The following is a 20,458-nucleotide window of genomic DNA, read 5'->3' as shown; positions in this document are numbered from 1 at the left end:
CCCTAGCCAAGCGCACCTGTTCCTTCAGAGTTCGGAGGCAATGGCAACATCGAAAGACCAAACCAACCGTGCTCGAGCCTTGTGGGTCACATGCCTAGCTTCGGCCTTCCGGACCGCTCTAGCTTGCACCATAGTAGCCATCACCACCCTCTACGGCCCTCCCGCTCTCCGACGGCAAGTAGCCTTGCCTGCATTCTCCTACGTGACTGTTATCCTTATTGCTCCTGATGCAACTCTAGGTGACACATTCCGTGGATTCTGGCTCGCCCTATACGCCACTGTCCAGAGCGTCGCGCCGGCTATCTTGAGCCTCTGGCTAATTGGACCAGCCCGTCTGACGAGCAGCACGACGGCTCTGGCAGTTGGTCTGGCGGCATTTGTGGTAGTTCTGCCTGGGGAGGTTACTCATTTGGTGTCCAAGCGCATAGCCTTGGGACAGATTGTGCTTGTGTACGTTATTGCTTTCATACAGGGTGGGAGTGCGGATGCTATCATGCACCCTGTGCATGTGGCAGCGAGTACAGCCGTTGGGGCCTTGGCTTGTGTTCTTGCTTTGTCGGTTCCTTTCCCAGGCTTGGCTTGTCGAGAGGTACTACCTAGTTTATGTTAATCTCCATACGAACGCAAATACGCATGTGTTGGTCCATTATATTGTGATTATTGTCATATATATGCGGGCAAGAAATGTTCGAATGGGTTGCACTGTTGCATATGATATTACGACCGAAAAAATAGAAAACTGATAACTGATCTGAGGGCATGAAATGGACAGGCAGAGAGAGTAACCATGCATTTTAGCCATTGGAAAGTAAGAAAATTTATTTCAAGTACTTTGTTTTTGCAGGTTAAACAGAACTCAAAGCTGGTTGTGGAGAATGCTTCGGAGAGGCTCAAACTTTTTTTGAAGGCTTTTTGTGCAGAAGATGCCGCATCCGCACTTGCTTCAATTTCACAAACAAAGTCCTTAGCTTCCACAGCATCCAAGCTTATTCAAACCATTAAACGCCATCAGGTGAGCAATTATATTTCGTAATTAGTGCACATATGCAAAGTAAATAACAAATATTCACATATCCATGCTTCCATATACGTGTGGTTTTTATATATAATCTCTACGCTATAGTCACCACTCACCATACTACATAATCTATACGTGTATGTGAAACGTAGAGTGTATAGGATTGCAATGTAGTAAACTATAATTTACGTATCCGGGCCCTTCTACTCGTACGTATACATAGCACATTCTACGTGTGCATCACTAATCTAGATACATACCTATACAAAGCAGAGCAGATCTCACCTTAGTGTAATTGATATAAGGTATAAAGAATTAAAGATGCATGCTGATTAAATTCACCCAATTAATCATTCTCTAATTTCAGACGTGCTGATCCAAAATATGGTTTTATTGTGAACAGGAAAGCATGCAATGGGAGAGACTTCCACTAAAATTTCTGAGACACAGCAATGCCAATCCAGCAGACAGATTGCAAGCTTTGGAGATTCCCTTAAAAGGGATGGAAATGGCCTTAAGTAGCACTCCTTCATTCCCAGTTGGAGTGGCGGATGGAGAGCTCAAAAGTTGTCTACTTAAACTAGCAAAGGATCAAATGAGCTTAAATAGAAGCATTCCTTGTGAAGATGCAGTAACTGTTCCTGAATCAAACCCAGAAGTTGATATTAGATGCCTCCAAGCACTTCAGACCATTCCACAAACCCACCAGGACTTACCCCCATTTTTCTTTTTGTTCTGTATAAATCTCTTTCATGGGAAAATGTTGGCACCAAGTTCTGGTAGTACCGAACAGGACAAATTGGTAATTCCACAGAAACAAGAAGCAATTACTTCATGTAAACAGGGTGCGGTATGGAGTAACTTCTCCACCAAGGTAAACAGCAAAAGGGTCATGGCAGCTTTCAAGTGCTCACTTTCACTGGGTCTAGCTGTGTTCTTTGGCTTGAAATTCAGCAAAGAAAATGGCTTCTGGGCAGGGCTTCCAGTCGCTATCAGTTTCGCCGCAGCTAGAGAAGCAACATTTAAAGTTGCAAATGTTAAAGCACAAGGGACTGTTTTAGGAACTGTATATGGAGTTTTTGGTTGTTTTATGTTCCATAGGATCTTACCCATTAGAGTCTTATCTCTGATTCCTTGGCTCATTTTTACCAGTTTTCTTCAGAGAAGCAAACTGTATGGCCAAGCTGGTGGTATTTCTGCGGTAATTGGAGCTGTACTAATTTTGGGCAGAACAAAGTTTGGGGCTCCAAGTGAATTTGCCATAGCAAGAATTACCGAAACCTTCATTGGGTTATCGTCAGCGATTATTGTCGAGCTACTGTTCCAACCCACTAGAGCTTCCACTCTTGCAAAAGTTCAACTATCTAGAACTTTCGGGGCATTGCATGAGTGTATTGACTCAGTGAGTCTTCAGTCTGGAAGAGCAGAATTGCGAGAGAAACAAAAATGTCTGAAAGTTCATGTTGAAGAACTGGGGAAGCTCATTGCAGAAGCTGATATGGAGCCTAATTTCTGGTTCCTGCCTTTTCACAGTGCTTGCTATGGAAAGCTCATGGGTTCTATCTCCAAAATGATGGAACTCATAGCTTTTAGTGGTCATGCAATTGGAGTTCTTGAACAAAATTCACAATTACTTGAGGGTTCTTGGAAAGGTATTGTCGATACCATGGACTGTGACCTTGAACTTTTCAAGAAGATGGTTGGCTCCTTGATAAGTTGTTTTAAGGATATCACTCTGATCAATTCGGTAACAATTCTTGAGAAGGAAGCGTTTGATGGTCAAGAATGTGCCAAATCTTGTGATCTCGAGTTGGGAGAACCGCAAACCTTAAAAGCATTTAGGGTTTGTGGTTTAGAAGATGAAGAGATGGACAAGATTGTAAGTTCTTATCTCCTTCACTCAAAGGAAGCTGTAGATAAAATTCATTGTCAACAAAATGAGGAGCTGAAGGGCCAAACCGTTTTATGTTTGAGTGCTTTAGCGTTCTGCGTAAGTGGTTTGATAAGAGCAACAAGAGAGATAGAAGAGGGAATCAAAGAACTTGTTCAATGGGAGAATCCTTCAAGCCAAGTTAACTTGTACGAGACCTCTTGTAAGATGCGTGCTTTAAAAACATAATATATGCATATGCGTGCATTTTTATTTTTTTGCATTTCTTCTTCAAAAAACTAAATGATTGCATAAATGATACTTGACACATACATATAAGTTGTGGTGATTTCGTTTAGGGAAATCAACAAAAATACATGTACTATTAACAATGACAATGATTATAATCTCTTTTTCTTTTCTTTTTTAAGAAAGAAAGACGGTAGTAGAACTTTTCGAAAGGTTACAACATAACAGCTCACCCACAACAGAAATAATTGTAGCCTAAAGCACCAATATATATATATGGTTTTTGAAACGACCAAAATAAACTTAAACAACAAATGCCTTATGATGTAACTAATCTTAAGAATAAGCTAAGAGTGTTAATGATATTATATAAGTACGTATATAACTCTCAAAATAGCATTTACGTTATATATGAACTCCACGGGAACAGATTCAATAACACTCATATTAAAGTTATGCATATTTACATGAGGAACAACCAAACCCATGCCAAAAATAAAGAACTAAAGTCCAATTGCCCATCTGCGAGCACGTAGTTAAACTAATTTTGGTGCGAGCACGTAGTCCCATATGTGATTTATTTTATAGAAAATTACTTAGTAGTAATAGACATTATTTGAATTAACTAAAAACTCATTTTTCATATTTCTTATACAAATTAGGACATAAGTCCAAGTCTAAAAATGAATAGACATAAATCTGATTAATTAATTAATGCTGAAATGTCCAAACTACCAATATTTTCACGAAAATTACTAAGCTGTCACTTTTAGATCTAACAAGTTTCTCTCTCCTCATTTTTAGTTTTTTTTTCCAACAATTTTAAATTTTCCGGCCAAACCACCAGCAATTAGAGGTGAGTCAATATATAAAGTTGTTCTTTATGTCATGGACTTTAATTTAAGTACCATATTGCATATTGTTTTTAGAAACTTTGAAACTTTGAATTTTGCTCACCAAAAATCATAATAGCAGTAAGTTTTGACAATCGACAACAGCAGTTAGATTCATAATCAACAGTAACAAGTACATTCTCAGCCGACAATAGCACATTTCAAGTCGGCAGTAGCAGCTAGTTTCATACTCAACAGTAGCAGTTAGTTTCATACTCAACAGTAACAGGTTGCTTAATCGACAGTAGCAGGTAGCTTCCTAATCGACAGTAAAAGACACACAAAATAACCTATATAATGTTTGTTGTCACCTGTCATTAAAAATAATCCAAGAAATCTTTGAGTTGCAAGTCAAGAGCACTTCGGAAGTGTTGCAAACACCTACCGTTCAGAAACACCTCCACTTGTGGAGGAAGCCTCTAGAAAAAAGAAATAAAGAAAAAGAACTCGATCACTACCAAGAATGACGGCCCAACCCGTCTAAAACGCCAAAAGTCTAAAACAATACTGAACCTTTGTCTCAATTAAAGGAAACAGTAAATCAGACCTATAAATAAAGAGTTGTACACGAAATTATTCCCCAATTGGTTTGTAAACATCCATTTAAAAGGAGAATGAGAAACTCCCTAGAGTGACGAGTCATTCGTTTTCCGGATTAGCAAACATACCCTTATAGCACCGAAGGAGATAGCTGAAACATTGAAGATCGTAAAAACCCCCAAGAAAATCCTATGTGATCATGGTGTTCATTAGCAGTAAGGACTGAGAAAGGGTCTATGATTTCTATTTTCTAATGTATTCATATCAAACAGAGAAACTAAAATTTACAAGAATATCCTTAATCATCTATGTTAATGGTTCCCAACTTCCCATCGTGTTAATCAAATATTACGAACCAAACATGTGGTGTTCGGACATTTTTATTTTCAAAAAGAAATTATGGTGAAAACGTGTTGTTAATTAATATATTTTTCAAAACGCATAAAATGAAAACTGAAAGTATTTTTCAATTATTACAAAAAAAATCAATTTAACATTTTCATATTCTCATTTTCTTTTTTCAAACTTTGTTTTGAGAATTGTTTACAAAAATGATATCGAAGAGGGCCGAAATTTGTATTTTTCTTTTCATAGTGACCCTATATGTAAGCGAACATATATGTATCAAGTGATTCAAGTCAAATGTTTATAATTTGAGAGAGAGAGAGTCACGACTTGCGCTAGCAAGTCGCAACCTGCAAAGGCGTGTTCAGTGGCGGAACTAACCATGAGCTTTGAAGCCCAAAAAAAAACTATATATATGCTAGAAAAAAAATATAAGTTAGTATATACCTGGATTGCAAAAAGACGCAGCTCACAGTCAAGGCTTTTCTCTGTTAGCATTCTCCTTTCTTCAATTAAGGAAAGTTTAATCCCATGGCAAGATAAATCATATTCTTAAAGTTAGATGATTCCTACATAAAAGTAAAAAATCAACATCAAAGCATGCATAGCAAATGGATAAGGAATACGATCACTTCTTAATTTAATGGCACTGGCTAACAACAAAGACATCATCCAATATCCTAGAGAAGCAGAGATAAGAAAATTGGTGGTTAACTACAGCTAAACCAATTAGCTTAACAATATTCAACACACCCAGTGGCAGAACCAGGATCAACATGCAACAAGGGGATTATAACACACATTTATTTAATTGAAAAATATTTAATAATTAAAAATGATGTAGCAAATATTTTCCCGCAAACACTTGTATAACATGCGATACAATACAATATAGAAAGTACATAAATAAAAACTAACTAAATGCATGATATTGAGCATTTTCTTTATCAAAAAGAAAACATGGGAAACAATATATCTTATCTTCCTTCTCCGAGTACTCAAGCCATGGATGACATTCAAACCACTCATACTTAAACACCCGCTTTTGCTTCCCAAGTTGTGAAAGTTTATAATTTTTAAGCTTAGGTTGACAAAGACCCAATAAAATGTAAGTTTTTCGAACAGCTTCAAGCCTCTGCAGGATACATCCATATAAGATACCGTTTTCTAGGGTCACATTCAATGGCATTGACATTGCCATTTGAATCAAATTTACTTCTCTGAGACCCAGATAAAGGAGACTCATAAGACCTTTGTTCAATTACTCCAGTAGCAATTGGAGTGCTTATAGAAGCTTGTGAACTTGAACAAGATGATGGTTGAACATTATTTCTACTAAACCATGAACTGATCAATGAAGTTCTAGGCTGTTTAACACCCTTAATCCGCTCATCAGTGTCAACTATAGGATGACGCCTAGAGTATTTGAGTACTTGTTTTATAGAATTCAAAAGGTGTGTATCTTAGTACCACTAGTACAATAACTCAATCACACAACACACATCAGACAACAAAATGAAGGTGTCGGCTTGTCTTATAACTCGATTCTCTTTATATAAATAAACTTATCACTATGTGTTGTGTTACCAATGACTTTTTATTTTCAAATTTCATCACACAATACATTTGAAATTAGTGTGTTATATAAAAATCATCCATCAAATTCGCGCAAAATGCAAAACTGTAGACACAACAAATTCAAATTACTAGTTGCATGACTTGTACTTTTACAACACACAATATATGTATTGTTGTATGAGAGAAACTCATTTTGAGTATCTTTTAGTTGACCATGTTCCAATATGTGATGGGAGATGCCAATTGAATTTGCTAAAAAGTTTGTACAACATAAAATAAAATTTTAGTTGTAAGAATTAGATGCCAAAATTATTTATACAACTAATACAACTTTTTGTGTTGTGTGCATATTTTTCAAAACTTTTTAATATGTTCCAGGTAATGCCAAGTGCATTTGAATGTACAACAGAAAATGCATTTTGTCTTGTACGAATAATCATTTATACAACTAATGTATTTTGCTTGTTGTGAGATTATGGTTCAATATAAGCTGTAGAATACCATTTTGAATGGGTGAATGACACTAATACAACAAAATATAGCTTTTTAGTTGTAAAATTTTAGTTTAGTGTTTAGAGTTTAGGGTTTAGTGTTTAGAGTTTAGGGTTTAGTGTTTAGAATAAGGGGCTAGGATTTAGGGTTTCAAATGAAAAATAATTTTATATTTTGGTAAAAAATGAAATTATGAAAAATAATTTTTAAATAATTGAATAAAATGTTAGCATTCTACCACATAGGCCATGTTTGACTATTAAATAATATTCAAATAACGAAAATTCTTTAAAAATTATATAAAATAGTTTAGGTGTCTGAAAATGTTGTTAAAAACATTACACTCACACGGTAGTACGCTCTACACACGTTAAAAAATTTACAGAGATTTATTTTCGCGTAATGCATCTACCCTTAGGGAGGTATAATGATATCTATAATAAGTAGTTTATATATAAGGGTTGACCGCATCAATTGAGATTTAATTGTTGTAAAAAATAAATGAAATTTGAACCTTAATTATATTTAACTATGGCGATCACATCCTACGGTCGATTTTTGAAAATTTGGTTAACACTATATAGTTGATTTAGAATGACATGTGTTTATATATAACGTAGTATGAATGTTATACCACATTTGTACACATGTTGTGATTCAAATGACAAAAACACAAAATATAACTTACAGTAGAATATGTGATTACAATAGTGAAACACGGGTATATTATGAAATTGACATATTTTCGGCAAGCTTTGGGTCTCAATTTGCAATATTAGTCATAAATAAACAATACTTATTATACGAAATCATTATTAACTATTCCCCCTATCTTATTTTCAATTTTCTCAATCCTCAAGGAAATTCGATCATTGGATTTGATCACCACATTGAAGTAAAAATATTGTAGTACAAGATTAAAAAATTTGCGGCAACGCTCGGGTTTCAATCCGCAAGGTCAACTATAAATCGTTACAAATGTTATTAGGGTTGATTATGTGGATCGAGAACCGAACATTATCGAAAGTTTGTGAATTTTGCACTATAGACATGTTTCACTATGATATGAGGATAATACATGTGGTCGAATATTTATATGTTAGTGTTATTTGTATCGTTTGTATAGAAAAAATTTGTATCTTATCTAAATAAATTTAAAAAATAACAATATTTCCACAACACAAACTAATTATTATGTTGTGCGATGAGGATGTTAAAACTTAAAAGCAATTTAGCTCAAATGCCATAGCGGGAATATTGCCTCCTTCATTTTGAAATTTGAAACTTTATCTTCTTCATAGTTGCACAACTATGTAAACATTGAGTGTTGTGTAATGATGTTTGCATTTTTACTAACTTCTACTAAGTAAAGAGATTATACAACAAAATTTTCCATCTCCTGTGTGTGAATGAGAAACCAAACTTCTCATTCCCCTCAAACTAAGTTAGCCAATTCTCCTATGCTTCTAAAAAAATAGTTTAATTGAACCCTAGCAAATTGAGATTTACACCGAGACAGTTTTTTTTAGGGGTGGCAATGGTATAGAAAACCATTCCAACCAATTCGTATACCAACCGTACCAAATATGTTGGTATACCAAATACTTGGTACATGGTATATGGTACAGTATACCGTACCAACATTAAAAATACGGTAGGTAGGTGGTATAGATTTTCCATATACCATGGTATATTGTACCTACCAACTTATATTACATTACATTATTTAATTAATATATATATATATTTAAATTTCAACCGTAGATTTATTAAAAAATAAATTCAAACCGTATAAATCTACTAACCTTAATCTAATATCTCTGAGTTTCTTTCTCAACTACATTTTTTTTCTCGTCTTTAATTTCTTTATTTAATTATGAATGAATCGATTCAATCGAATTCCCAAATACAAATGCTTAGACTTATCAGTAGCATCATCACTGCTTACAACATGTCAACATATATCGCATTTAAACCTATCATTTATTTTTTCAATTGTTTTGAGAATTCATAAGTACTTTAACAGTTTAACTATTTGGACTTTGACTTTCTATTTATGACTTTGTATTTGGTAATTTGGTTGAAGTTATATAAGACTTTGGAATTCTATTGTTATTACACTTATTTATTATTACTTATTTGGATTGGGTCTTAAAATTTTTGGGCCTTAAATATGTTGGTACAAACCCATTACCAACCGTACCACTTAATTGGTATACCAACATTATTGGTTGGTATAAATTGTGGATTTTTCATACCAAATATATATTGGTTGGTATATGGTATTGGAAAATTAAGACTGGTATACCAACCAATCCCGCCATAGTTTTTTTTCGTCTCTCTCACACCGCGTTGCCACCACCGTTGCAACTCCGACCGCACCAGACGATCACCGCGCCTCCAGTCCTTGTCTCGATTTGGCGGAAATCCAAGCGATCTGGGGATGAGAGTGACGAGTGCGACGCCAAGGAGGAGCTTTCCATGAACGATAAGTCGTCGCGTCCCATGATGCCTTTGGCGTCGCTGCGGACGTAAGTGGCGCACTTCTTCTCCAACTGCTGGGGCTCCTCGGCAAAGACGGAAGGGGCAGTGTCGGGCTTGAGGAGCGGGCGATTGTCCTTACCACCGCCGTCGCCGACGCAGTGCTAGGCGGGGGGCTTGGAGGCGGGTTGGGAATTGAGGTCTTTGTGCTCTGACTCCACCGAGACACGAGAAGCTTCTCCTCCCATGTAATCTCTAATCTAGGGTTCGTAATTACACATTCGTTTTGAATTTTGATTTCTTTTAATGGTTTTGGTTGGGGCTCTTATATATTTAATTTCGGTTCTAGGTGTCGCAGTTCATTACATATTATGTATTATGTTTGAATTTTGATTATGTGTATATGTTTGTTAACTTCTTTGGGTTAATGCAAGTTTAGGCTTTGATAAGCATGCGAGGGGTAATCGAAGGCGAAATGAGTGTGTCTATTTCTACAGGAGCTGAATGATGCTGTTAAGGATAAGTTCATTGAGGAGCAACATGAGGCTTTGATTCAAGCCAATCCTTCCTCATTTTTGCAGTTCACTTTGGTTATAGCTACTCAGGTATGGAAGTAATGATAACAATGAGTTTTTGTTGCGGAAGTAGATTCTAGATGCATTGTGTTCTGTTAATTTTATTATATGTGTGTATATCAGTTTGGTTACTAATATGCGTCACACACTATTTAGTGCACTATTCTTTATTGTAAAACCTGCATAGTTTTAGTCTAGACTTATCTTGTACTGTTTTCGGAGGGAGGTTTGCTTTCATTTTATTTATTCACTTTGAATAGTGCTATTTCTTATTATGCACTATCTAACTGCCGTTTGTTAATTGCTTGATCAGCTAGTGGAAGAGTCAATGGTAAATGTTGACAGAATATGCAAGGATTCAAATGTGCAACTGAGCTTTGCTCGCTCTTATAGCCTCACTGGGCTTGTTCGGATCAGTTTGAAGATAAGATATTTAAGTTTTTTGTTGAATTTTTTCCCCATTTTGTTATTCTGGATTCCAAACAGAGAGAGAGAGAGAGAGAGAGAGAGAGAGAGAGAGAGAGAAGGGAGGAAATGTCGGTGTCGAGTTCGAAATAGATTTGGAGAGGGTCTTGGGATTTGAATGTGGGTGGTGATGGGGGTTTGTCTACAATTTGAACGAAAATTGTAGACATATTGGAAATTAGAACTCTAAGATTATAGTTTTTGATGGTTGAAATCCTAGTGAGGTTTGGAGAATCATTGGAGTAGTTATGACGAATTGGGTGAAGAGCAGGGCTTGTTTCTCGATTCTGAAGCTGGAAGGATAAGGGTGAACTACTGTTTTGGATTCCGACTTCTAAAACGGGATTAAAGGTAAAGGCTTTGTTGTTTTGGATTAAAGGTAAAGGCTTCCTAGAGAGTCATGCAGTAGTTGTATATATGTCATATATTTACTGCATTTCTCTAATCTTCTGTAATGTTCATTTTCTCGTATTAATGTTCCCTTTATTGTTGGTTTTTTCGCAATGTAAGCTTCGAGGATGGGCTCAAGCTGGTTAAATTAAGGGGAGAAGCTATGCATGTAACATTTTAGTGGTAAAATATGCTTGTTTCAGCTCAAGCTGGTCTCTATTGTATTGGAAAGCTTCACCAAGGAAGAAGGGAACTGCAGCTTCTGGTAATGTCAATTTTGATTTTTTTTTTTCTGAATTATGTGGCTTGAGCTTATGCCTCATCCTAGAGTTGTGAACATCCTAACACGTTAAGTTCTATTTTGTTTCTGAATTGCTAATTTCTTTAGTAATAGTCTTGTTGGACTGTAGCTTTACTTTCATTATTGTGTATCCTTCCGGTATCAACTAGTCCAGTTGGAATGTAGCTGAAAATACACAAAATTTGTTGGCCAAGTGTTGATAGTCAACATCCTTACCAGTTGTTGTGTCCTTCAATTGAAATTGAGTGATAGCGATTACAGTTTTCAGTTGTAGACACTCTTTGTAGAATGAATTAAGTATCATAGTTGACAATGTCTTTGAGGTACCATTGCTGGTCATAAACATATTGTTGCCACTTGGGTTCAATTGTCTATTGCATAAAGAATTCCATTTAACTTGTTTTCATGCCAAGTCTATATGAATAGTGCATAAGTGCCTCATGTCTCATGTTACATATTGGTGGTCTTGCTTACATTTTTGGTCACATTAGCAATATTATCATGTTCATGCGTACCATGGTTCCTTAAAACTTATGAGGTATGATAGGCTTATCTTCTAAAGTTTTGATTGATGTTGTGTTATACTGATTATGTTATGGTCATTTTTCATTTGTGTGCAGACAAATGAACTCTATCAATTGGCATACGTGACATTCTACTTTCTTGTCACTTTGGTTTGTCTTCCTTCTCACTATCTACAATGCACTTTTTATATATAACTTATAGATCGGACTGTCATACCATCATTTCAAAGAGTAATTTCTCGCTTCTTTTGTTTTTGTCTTTGGGTGAGGGTGTCCTCATTGTTAATGGGTTAATGTATGCCTTAGATACCTTAGGTATACTAATAGGCGCAAAAGCACCTATAAAAATACTTTATTATTGAATCAATTATATCAATGTAGTAAATGGTAAATAAGGGTCATTACCCGCAGAAAATTGGTGAAACTAAGACTTAAAAACATAAACATACGCATAAACCAGAAATCTGACAGACTTGTCTTAGGAGCGGAAACCTAATTAATTAGCTAATCTAGACTCAACTAAAAATTACGAAATTAAATAAACACTAACTAGACATAGTGGCGGACTACCACACAAATTTTGAGGATATTCGGAATTGTTTTGATTGGTGAACAAAAATAAATAAGACATAATTATTGCTAAAAACAGAATATTAAAAAGTAAATATGGATGTAGATATGAGAAAAACAATAGCTAGGAAATTCCCTCTACCACTAGATATGCTTCAATCACCCCAAAACAATGTCAATAATTATAAATGAATGCACTCACAGTTAAGCCAATGTCGTTAGGTTATTAACTGTATTACGTTTTCTTATTTGTCATGTTAAGCGAAATGTTAGTATCGACTTAACTATATTCTCAATTAATTGATCTATGAAATGTCGGTATCTAGGCTAAAATAATTAAAATCATGAAGTTCTAAGAACGTTTGAGTAACAACAAAGAATCTAAGGTCAATGTTGGTAGCCTTAGATTACTAAGGAATCACTTCACACAAATACTTGCAAAGAACTTGTTATCTAATATGCAACAATATGTCGATCATATACATATTCAAGATAATTAAACCCTAAAACATGCATCAAAGTATCGACCGAATGAGACATGCAATAGAATTATCAATGAACAATCAGTGAAGAAATTCTCATCTAAAATTATATAAATTGGAGTTTGAAATCGAAGACATCTAGAGTTTTGATTAGCCCTTAACTATTAAGGAATTTAGTTACACATAATCTTGAATAAAAACATCAAAGAATACATGAGATAAATTAAAGGAGAAGAGACCGAACATCATTTTTCTTGTGGAGGCTTGATGAGATTTTAGCATCTTGAGGAGATTGAAGGTGACTTCGTTTCGGTTCTCCATGTCCGTCTTCTCCCATTTATCTTCTCTTCTTCTCTCTATTTCTCTTGGTTGGTTGTGGAAAAATGGTGTATGGAGATGGTGGTGATTGAGGTATTTATAGAGGAGAATGGTGGTGGAAAGTGAGAGATAATAATGTAGTGAGTGGTGTGAGTGATCATGGAATGAAGTGGGTGATCATGAAAGAAGTGAATGATCATGAAGCAAGTGGGTGATAAAGAAGGAAGTGAGTGATCATGAAAGGAAGTGGGTGATGATGGAATGAAGTGGAAGGAAATTGATGATTATGAAAGAAGTAAATGATTATGGAGTAAGTGGGTGATAAAAAAGGAAATGATGAACCTAGAGGTGATGATTATACCAAAAATAAAATCAGATTTTAGCATAATATAGGTGTAGATTTTTGGATAATTAAGAGCCATGATTTTGTGAGAAATAGAGAAAAATAATGTAGTTAAATCTCAACTAAAAAGATGGGATCTAGTTATGATATAACAATGTGTTACTCTTCCATAAAATTAGCACGAAAATGCATGGCATTTGATGGTGGTGTTCGGAAAATTACCGGAATTTCACATTTTTCTCTTCTTTAGTCCACTTCAAAATACCTAAAAACATAACAAAATAGCTAAGTAAAAACAATAATTAACACAATAAAATTCACATAAATATGTGACTATCAAAATACCTCACATTTAGTTTTTGCTAGTACTAGAGCAAAACACTAAGTTAAGACTCTGGAAAGACTCAACAATATCACAAACTACAAAACTCTAATGTCCTAAACACTAACATGCACTAGCACATTTAATGGTTATCCCAGTAGCCAAAAGTTCTCTCATATTCATTCTATCATACACAACATATGACATTAAATTTATGGAAGCACCTAAATCAAGAAGAGCACCAGCAAACATGTGATCACCAATAGTGCATGGAATAGTGAAACGTCCCAGATCACCTAACTTTGGTGGTAACTTTTGCAGCACAGCCGACACCCTCTCACTCAAGGCAACTGTTTCGGTTCCTTTGAATTTTCTCTTTGAAGTGCACAAGTTTTTGAGGAATTTTGCATATTGAGGAATTTGCTTGATCACATCCAACAATGGAATAATCACCCTAACCTTCTTGAAGACGTCTAGAATTTCCTTGTCTCTTTCCTCCTTCACTTGTTTCTATAACCTGCTAGGAAAAGACACATTAGTGATAATCAAAAGTGAGGTTAAGAGACATACCAGGGATGGTTTTGGTCTTGACTCAATGTTTGTTCCAGGTGCATTCTCAATAGGTTGAGAGAATTCCTCAACAGATTGAGTTGGGGTGCCCATACTGACTTTTGATGGTTCCTTAGGCACAATCTACTCTAATACAAGTTCTTCCCACTTTCTTCTTGGCTTCTTAACCACTGGAGTTGCATCCACCACCTTCCCGCTTTTCAAAACCATTGCATTGACTTCATTATGACCCTTAGGATTAGGAAGAGTGTTGTAGGGAAGTCGTCCTGGGTTGACTTGTGCAAGAGTTGTTGGATTTGGCTCACTTGACACTCTAACAAGTCAATTGTCTTCCATTATTGCTGAGTGGTGGACTTGATCTCTTAGCGAAAGACACTGCTTTCCTCTCTTTCATTTTTGCTATCAAACATTAGGGCTGGGCATTAACCGAATTCAAACGGTTAAACCGACCGAACCGGACCGAAAAAGTGGTCTGGTTAACCGAATCGTTTAAAGTAGTCTGAAAATAGCTTAAAACCACACCGGAACCGAAAAAACCGGTTCAGAACCGGTTTTAGACTTCAAACCGACCGATAAATAACCGACCGAACCGAATTTTTAAAAAAATTATATATTTTTAATAAAAAATCTTAGTATGCATTCTTTCTCCCTAGTCTCTACCGACACTACGGTTTCATTTTAACCCCAGCCTTTTTTTCTCTCTGCCGCTTTGCGCAAGACCCACTCTCACTCTCTCAGTCTCTCTTAATTGATCGATCTCTTTTTGGCGATTATGCAGACTCTTAAGGTATCATTCTCCATCTCTATTCTCTAACTCCATCTCTCTCACTGGTTCTTTGATTTGACAGTATTAGTTTAGGAAATTTTTAGAGTATTTCTGATCCGATTTTGGTTTTAATTTCTGATCCGATTTTGGTTTTAATTTCTGATCCGATCTCTTTTTGCTTTCAAGTATTTCAAATTTTTCTTCTGCCTTAATCTGATCTGGGTGTTTAGAATAATAGAGATTTGTTGGCTTTTGTGACTTGTGATGATGTGAGATTATGATTGTTGGGTTGTTGGCTATTGCTTATGTCGACTATTGTTGGTTTTTGATTTGTTTTCTTTTCAGGATGGACATCCACTCTGAAGGCTTTGATTCTACTCCTGCTGGGAGAAGCACACCTGGAACCATGACATCAGTAAGCTCGCCTCCACTAGCAAGCATGCCCCCACTTCTTCCACCTTCACTAGCACCAACACAAGGACAAGCTTATGCCTCCACTGAGTCAACTCAAGATGTTATTGGCGAAAAGAAGAAGAATGCAAGCATTGTGTGGGATCATTTCATCAAGCTAACTAATCATGATGGCTCAAAGATGGAAAAGCCGAGAGCTAAGTGCATGCACTGCTCCACAACATACCTTGTGCACTCAAAAGGGAATGGAACTTCAACCATGAGGAATCATCTACTCACCAACTGCAAGAAGAGCCCTCTGTATAGCGCCAACAAGAAACAAAGGTATCTATCTTTTGATACACCTGAAAATGGAGGAGGTTTGAAATCTTATGCATATGATCCTGAAGTTGCTAGGTTGTCTTGTGCTAGAGTGATTATTAGGGATGAACTTCCTTTTAGTTTAGTGGAAAAAAAAAGGGTTTCAAGAGTTTGTGAAAGCATGTCAGCCACTGTTTGTTTTACCTTCTCGTAGGCAGATAACTAGAGATATATGGGATTTGTATCAGTGTGAGAAAACTAGAATGAAAAATATCTTAGCTGCCTATAGTCAGAGAGTGAGTTTGACAACAGACACCTGGACTTCAATCCAGAATATTAATTATATGGTATTGACTGCACATTTTGTCGATGAAGATTGGGTGTTGCACAAGCGCATCCTTAACTTTGTTGTCATCCCTAACCATAAGGGCAAGACAATTGGGCAGCTTGTTGAGTCGTGCTTGATAGGATGGGGGATAGAAAAAGTATTTACTATTGTCGTAGATAATGCTAGCTCGAATCAAGTTGCACTTGATTATATGAGGGATAAGATAGGAAATTGGAATGAGCTTGTGTTGAATGGATCTTTTTTGCATATGAGGTGCTGCTGCCATATCCTTAACCTGATTGTTAAGGATGGCATGGAGGAGTTGATGCAATTCGAAATTGTGTGAAGTACATCAGATCCTCTCATGCAAGGTTAGAAAATTTTAGAAATTGTGCTGCTCAGGAGAAGTGTGAGAAAAAGGGCGGAATTGTTCCTTTGGATGTACCAACAAGGCGGAATTCGACATATTTCATGCTTGATATTGGTGTTAAGTATAAAAAGGCTTTTGCAAGGATGGAGGATGAGGATGAGCAATTTGATAGCTATTTTAATGAAAAGATTGGTGGAAAGAAAAAGTAATGTAAATAATTCTGAAAGTATTTCAGTTTGAACTATTTAAATTATGATTGTATTTTAATAGTTATTATATGATTTTTTTTTGAAGGATTAGGCCTCCTACTTCTGTTGATTGGGATAAAGCAGTGAAACTACTGCAAATCAGCCTCTTTTGTGGATGTGCACAATTGTGGGTGAGTTGGAGAAGTGCATGAAGAGTGATGATCCTCTGATGAAGAGCATTGGGATAGCAATGAAGAAGAAGTATGATAAGTATTGGGGGAGGCTAGAAGACATGAACAAAATATGCTTGATTGTTGTTTTGATGGATCCAAGGTACAAAGTCTTGTATTTGGAGTATTTCTTCCCCATGTTGCAGAAAGACAAGGCAAGGGTAAAGCTAATGGTTGATGAGGTGAAGAACATCTTTTAAAAGATGTACATAGAGTACTATGAGGCAGATCCTGAAGCTGCTCAAGCTTCAATTGAGGCCACATTGCCTAGGTTTGATGATACAACTGATTCAAATGTGGAGGATAGCCATGTTGTCAATATTTCAGCCTTCCTCAAGCTCAGAAAAGAGAAAGATGTGGTGGAGATCAAATCAGAGGTTGACAAGTACATATTGGAAGCTCTTGAAGATGCTGCAAATACAAAGTTTAATGTTTTAAGCTGGTGGAAAGAGAATGCACCTAGATATCTCATCTTATCACAGATTACTAAGGATGTGTATGGTGTTCCTGCCTCTACAGTGGCATCTGAAAGTGTTTTCTCTCTTGGAAAAAAGGTGATTGATCCATTTAGAGCTTGTTTAACTCCAAAAATGGTGGAATGCCTAGTGTGTTGTAGTGATTGGCTCAGAGCTAATAACGATTCATCCTTTTTCAAAGAGCCTAGTGAATCTGAGCTTGCTCTTTATGCTGAACTTGAAAAGACTGAAAGAGGTAATTTAGTTCAAACTTCAAACTTTAGTGCTTCATTAATGTTGTCTGATCTCTATACTGTTGTATTCTAAGTTTCTAACATGTGCACTTATGTGTTTTGACTACTAGGGTCTGATGTGACTGAGGAGTGATGGCACAAGAGCAAGATGTGCTGTTGATTTTGTTAGTTATTTTTAATTGTTGTTGAACTGCTAGATCTTTTTAATTTACTAGTTTGTATGAATTATGATATTGAGGTGTTGAAGTGTTGAACTACTAGGTCTTTTCAAGTTTACATTTGCTGGTTTGTAACTTAAGAATTATGATGTTGAACTGCTAGCCTGCTAGGTATGGATTTATGGTATTGTGTGATGCATTTTTAGTTATGTTGATGTTTTTGAGTTGAGATTTTTTTTCAATATGAGATTCACATGTGTTTTTCCTTGAAAATTGAAAAAGACAACCATTTTTTAGCTGAGAATCTGAAAAATCTGCTTAAATACTAAACTTAGGCTTAATGTTATTATTAGCCCATTTACAAACCAAATCCGACCTGAAACCGAACTAATTTTCGGTTAAACCGAAATATTCGGCCCGACACATTTATACTCGGTTATGGTTTCATTTTCCAAGAAACTGTTTAAAGTGGTGTCTTCGGTTCGGGCCTAAAACCGACCCGACCCGATATATGCCCAGTCCTATCAAACATCATTTGTGGCATCATAGCTTCTAAAGTTAAAGTTCATGTTGTATGTCTGACCTGTAGCCTGTTGTTGAGGCACACGTCTTTGGCTTAATTGCTGCACATCCCCTGCATGTTGTCTTTGTTGAAATCCAGGTGGAGTAGTTGGAGGATTGAGCACATTATTGCTTCGGTAGCTAAGGAAGGGATGATCTTTATTCCCATTATATGTGTTGGGTTGCCTATAAACAAAATTCACATCCTCCTCTTGAGTGTCTTCATCAACTGCTCTGCACTTAGGACAATGTTCTGCAAGGTGGTTCTTAGCTGAACAAATAGTACAAACCACTTGAGATGCGAAAACGGTAGCTTTCTTATTCACCTTCATAGCACTAGCAATTAAGGCAATGTCATTCTCCATAGAACTCAATCTCTTCTCTATGGTTCCATCTATGGTAATAGCATTCAAGGATCTTCTGTTGGCATCCATAGATCGGTCTCTGGATTGAAACTGTCTTGAATTATCTGATTGATTCTCCACAATTTCCTTAGCTTTAGCTCCAGTCTGATTCCACCAATTTCATGTTGAGTGAATCCAGTCCTTCATAGACGTACTCCATTTGAGTGTTGAGATCAAACTTGTCATGGGGGCATTGACATAGTAGCAATGATGTAAATATCATTTTCGGCATCGTATCGGTCGAGAGGTAAAATGATATATCTGGGGATATATCGGTTTTATCGGGGATATATCGATTTTATCAGATTTGCTTATTTTCAATAAAATTTATAAAATTATACTTCAATATGTATCAAATAAACTAAAAAAACAGTACTAAGTAAACTAAAGAAAATAAATACTTGATTAAATGACAATTAAAGTACACGAACGACATCTAATAATAAAAATAGGTATTTAAGAATGATTATTTAGACTTGAAATTCATCATATATATTTAAAATCTATATAAATTAAAAATATATATGAAAAAATGAAAAAAAATATAAGTTTTTCAAAAAAGAAAAGGAAATAAATATTAAAAAATTAAACAAAAATTGAAAAAAGTATAAAAAAATCAAAGTTTGACATATATTTGACAGTTGACCATCATTTTTGCGTTGACCGATAAATTTTGACCGATATGCTTTTATCGTATCGGATTCGAAATATCAGCGATATATCGGGAATATGTCGGCCATATCGCCGATATTTCGAACAGAGCGTAGTAGACCCTTAAATTGACTACACGCTTCATGTAATTCATCTTCATCTCTATGCATGAATGTACTGATATGCTTTTTTAAATTCTTGGTACGAGAGGCTGAATAGAATTCTTTCATGAGTGCACACCCATATTGTCTCATGAGTCAATAGATTGGGAAACCAGTGAATTATACCATGCCTTTGCTTGCTCTTTCAAGGAAAAAAAAGAATAAGTTTGTCACAATCTCGAAATTCGAATGATAAAAATTTGTATTCGAAGTCATGAAAATTCTAAAACAATCTCAAATATATTGAAATCATCTTATCATAACAGTGTATCGAAACTGAGTTTATAACATGACTCAGTCGACTTTAATAATACACAACCAATAGAAATGTAAAATTCACTCCATCCTCACCACAAACAACAGAAAAAAAATTTCGACAATTTTCGAAAAAAGCCTTCTAATTATGCTAATCTACACCTGCAGAACTATCTCCTACACCATTGAATAGGTGCACTGGGATTGTAAACACAAAGAGGGTAACCTTTTGCAGCTCATATGAGTAAACTAACAGTATAACACACATAGTATACAAGAGAAAAATACTGAAAATATTTAATTATAAATGCACTCATAAGTCATAGGATAGCCCATCTGAATGTCTAATAATATCTGAAAATATAAGTGCACATGAGACATTGGGCAACCCATCTGTTTACCCAAATAACATTTATAATATGGGTACTCATGAGATCCAGGTACTCATCTGTTACCCATCATACAGTACGCCGTCAGACACTAGGCAACTCATTTGTTACCCAATATCACAAAAATATGGGTAATCATAAGCAGGTAACCCATCTGTTACCCCTCATGCAGTACATCGGCAGACAGACTAGAGCTCTAACTAAATCGTAACTATCACCCAGCCAAGGCTTGATTCTGATACTGCCAACAA

General features: G+C 35.8%; 1 protein-coding gene across 1 annotated transcript; it reads left to right on the top strand.

Moving 5' to 3' along the window:
* LOC126788781 (uncharacterized) lies at positions 1-3,203 on the top strand. Its single transcript, XM_050514792.1, has 3 exons — positions 1-589; positions 845-1,012; positions 1,422-3,203. Exons 1-3 carry the CDS (start codon positions 41-43, stop codon positions 3,135-3,137), a joined length of 2,433 nt encoding a protein of 810 aa, XP_050370749.1. The 5' UTR covers positions 1-40; the 3' UTR covers positions 3,138-3,203.
* Positions 3,204-20,458: the final 17,255 nt, after the last annotated feature.

Source organism: Argentina anserina, chromosome 3 (genome assembly GCF_933775445.1).
Source record: "Argentina anserina chromosome 3, drPotAnse1.1, whole genome shotgun sequence".
Classification (NCBI taxonomy): Eukaryota; Viridiplantae; Streptophyta; class Magnoliopsida; order Rosales; family Rosaceae; genus Argentina; species Argentina anserina.
Note: the sequence above shows the minus strand (reverse complement) of the source record. Positions and strands in the feature narration are given on the sequence as shown.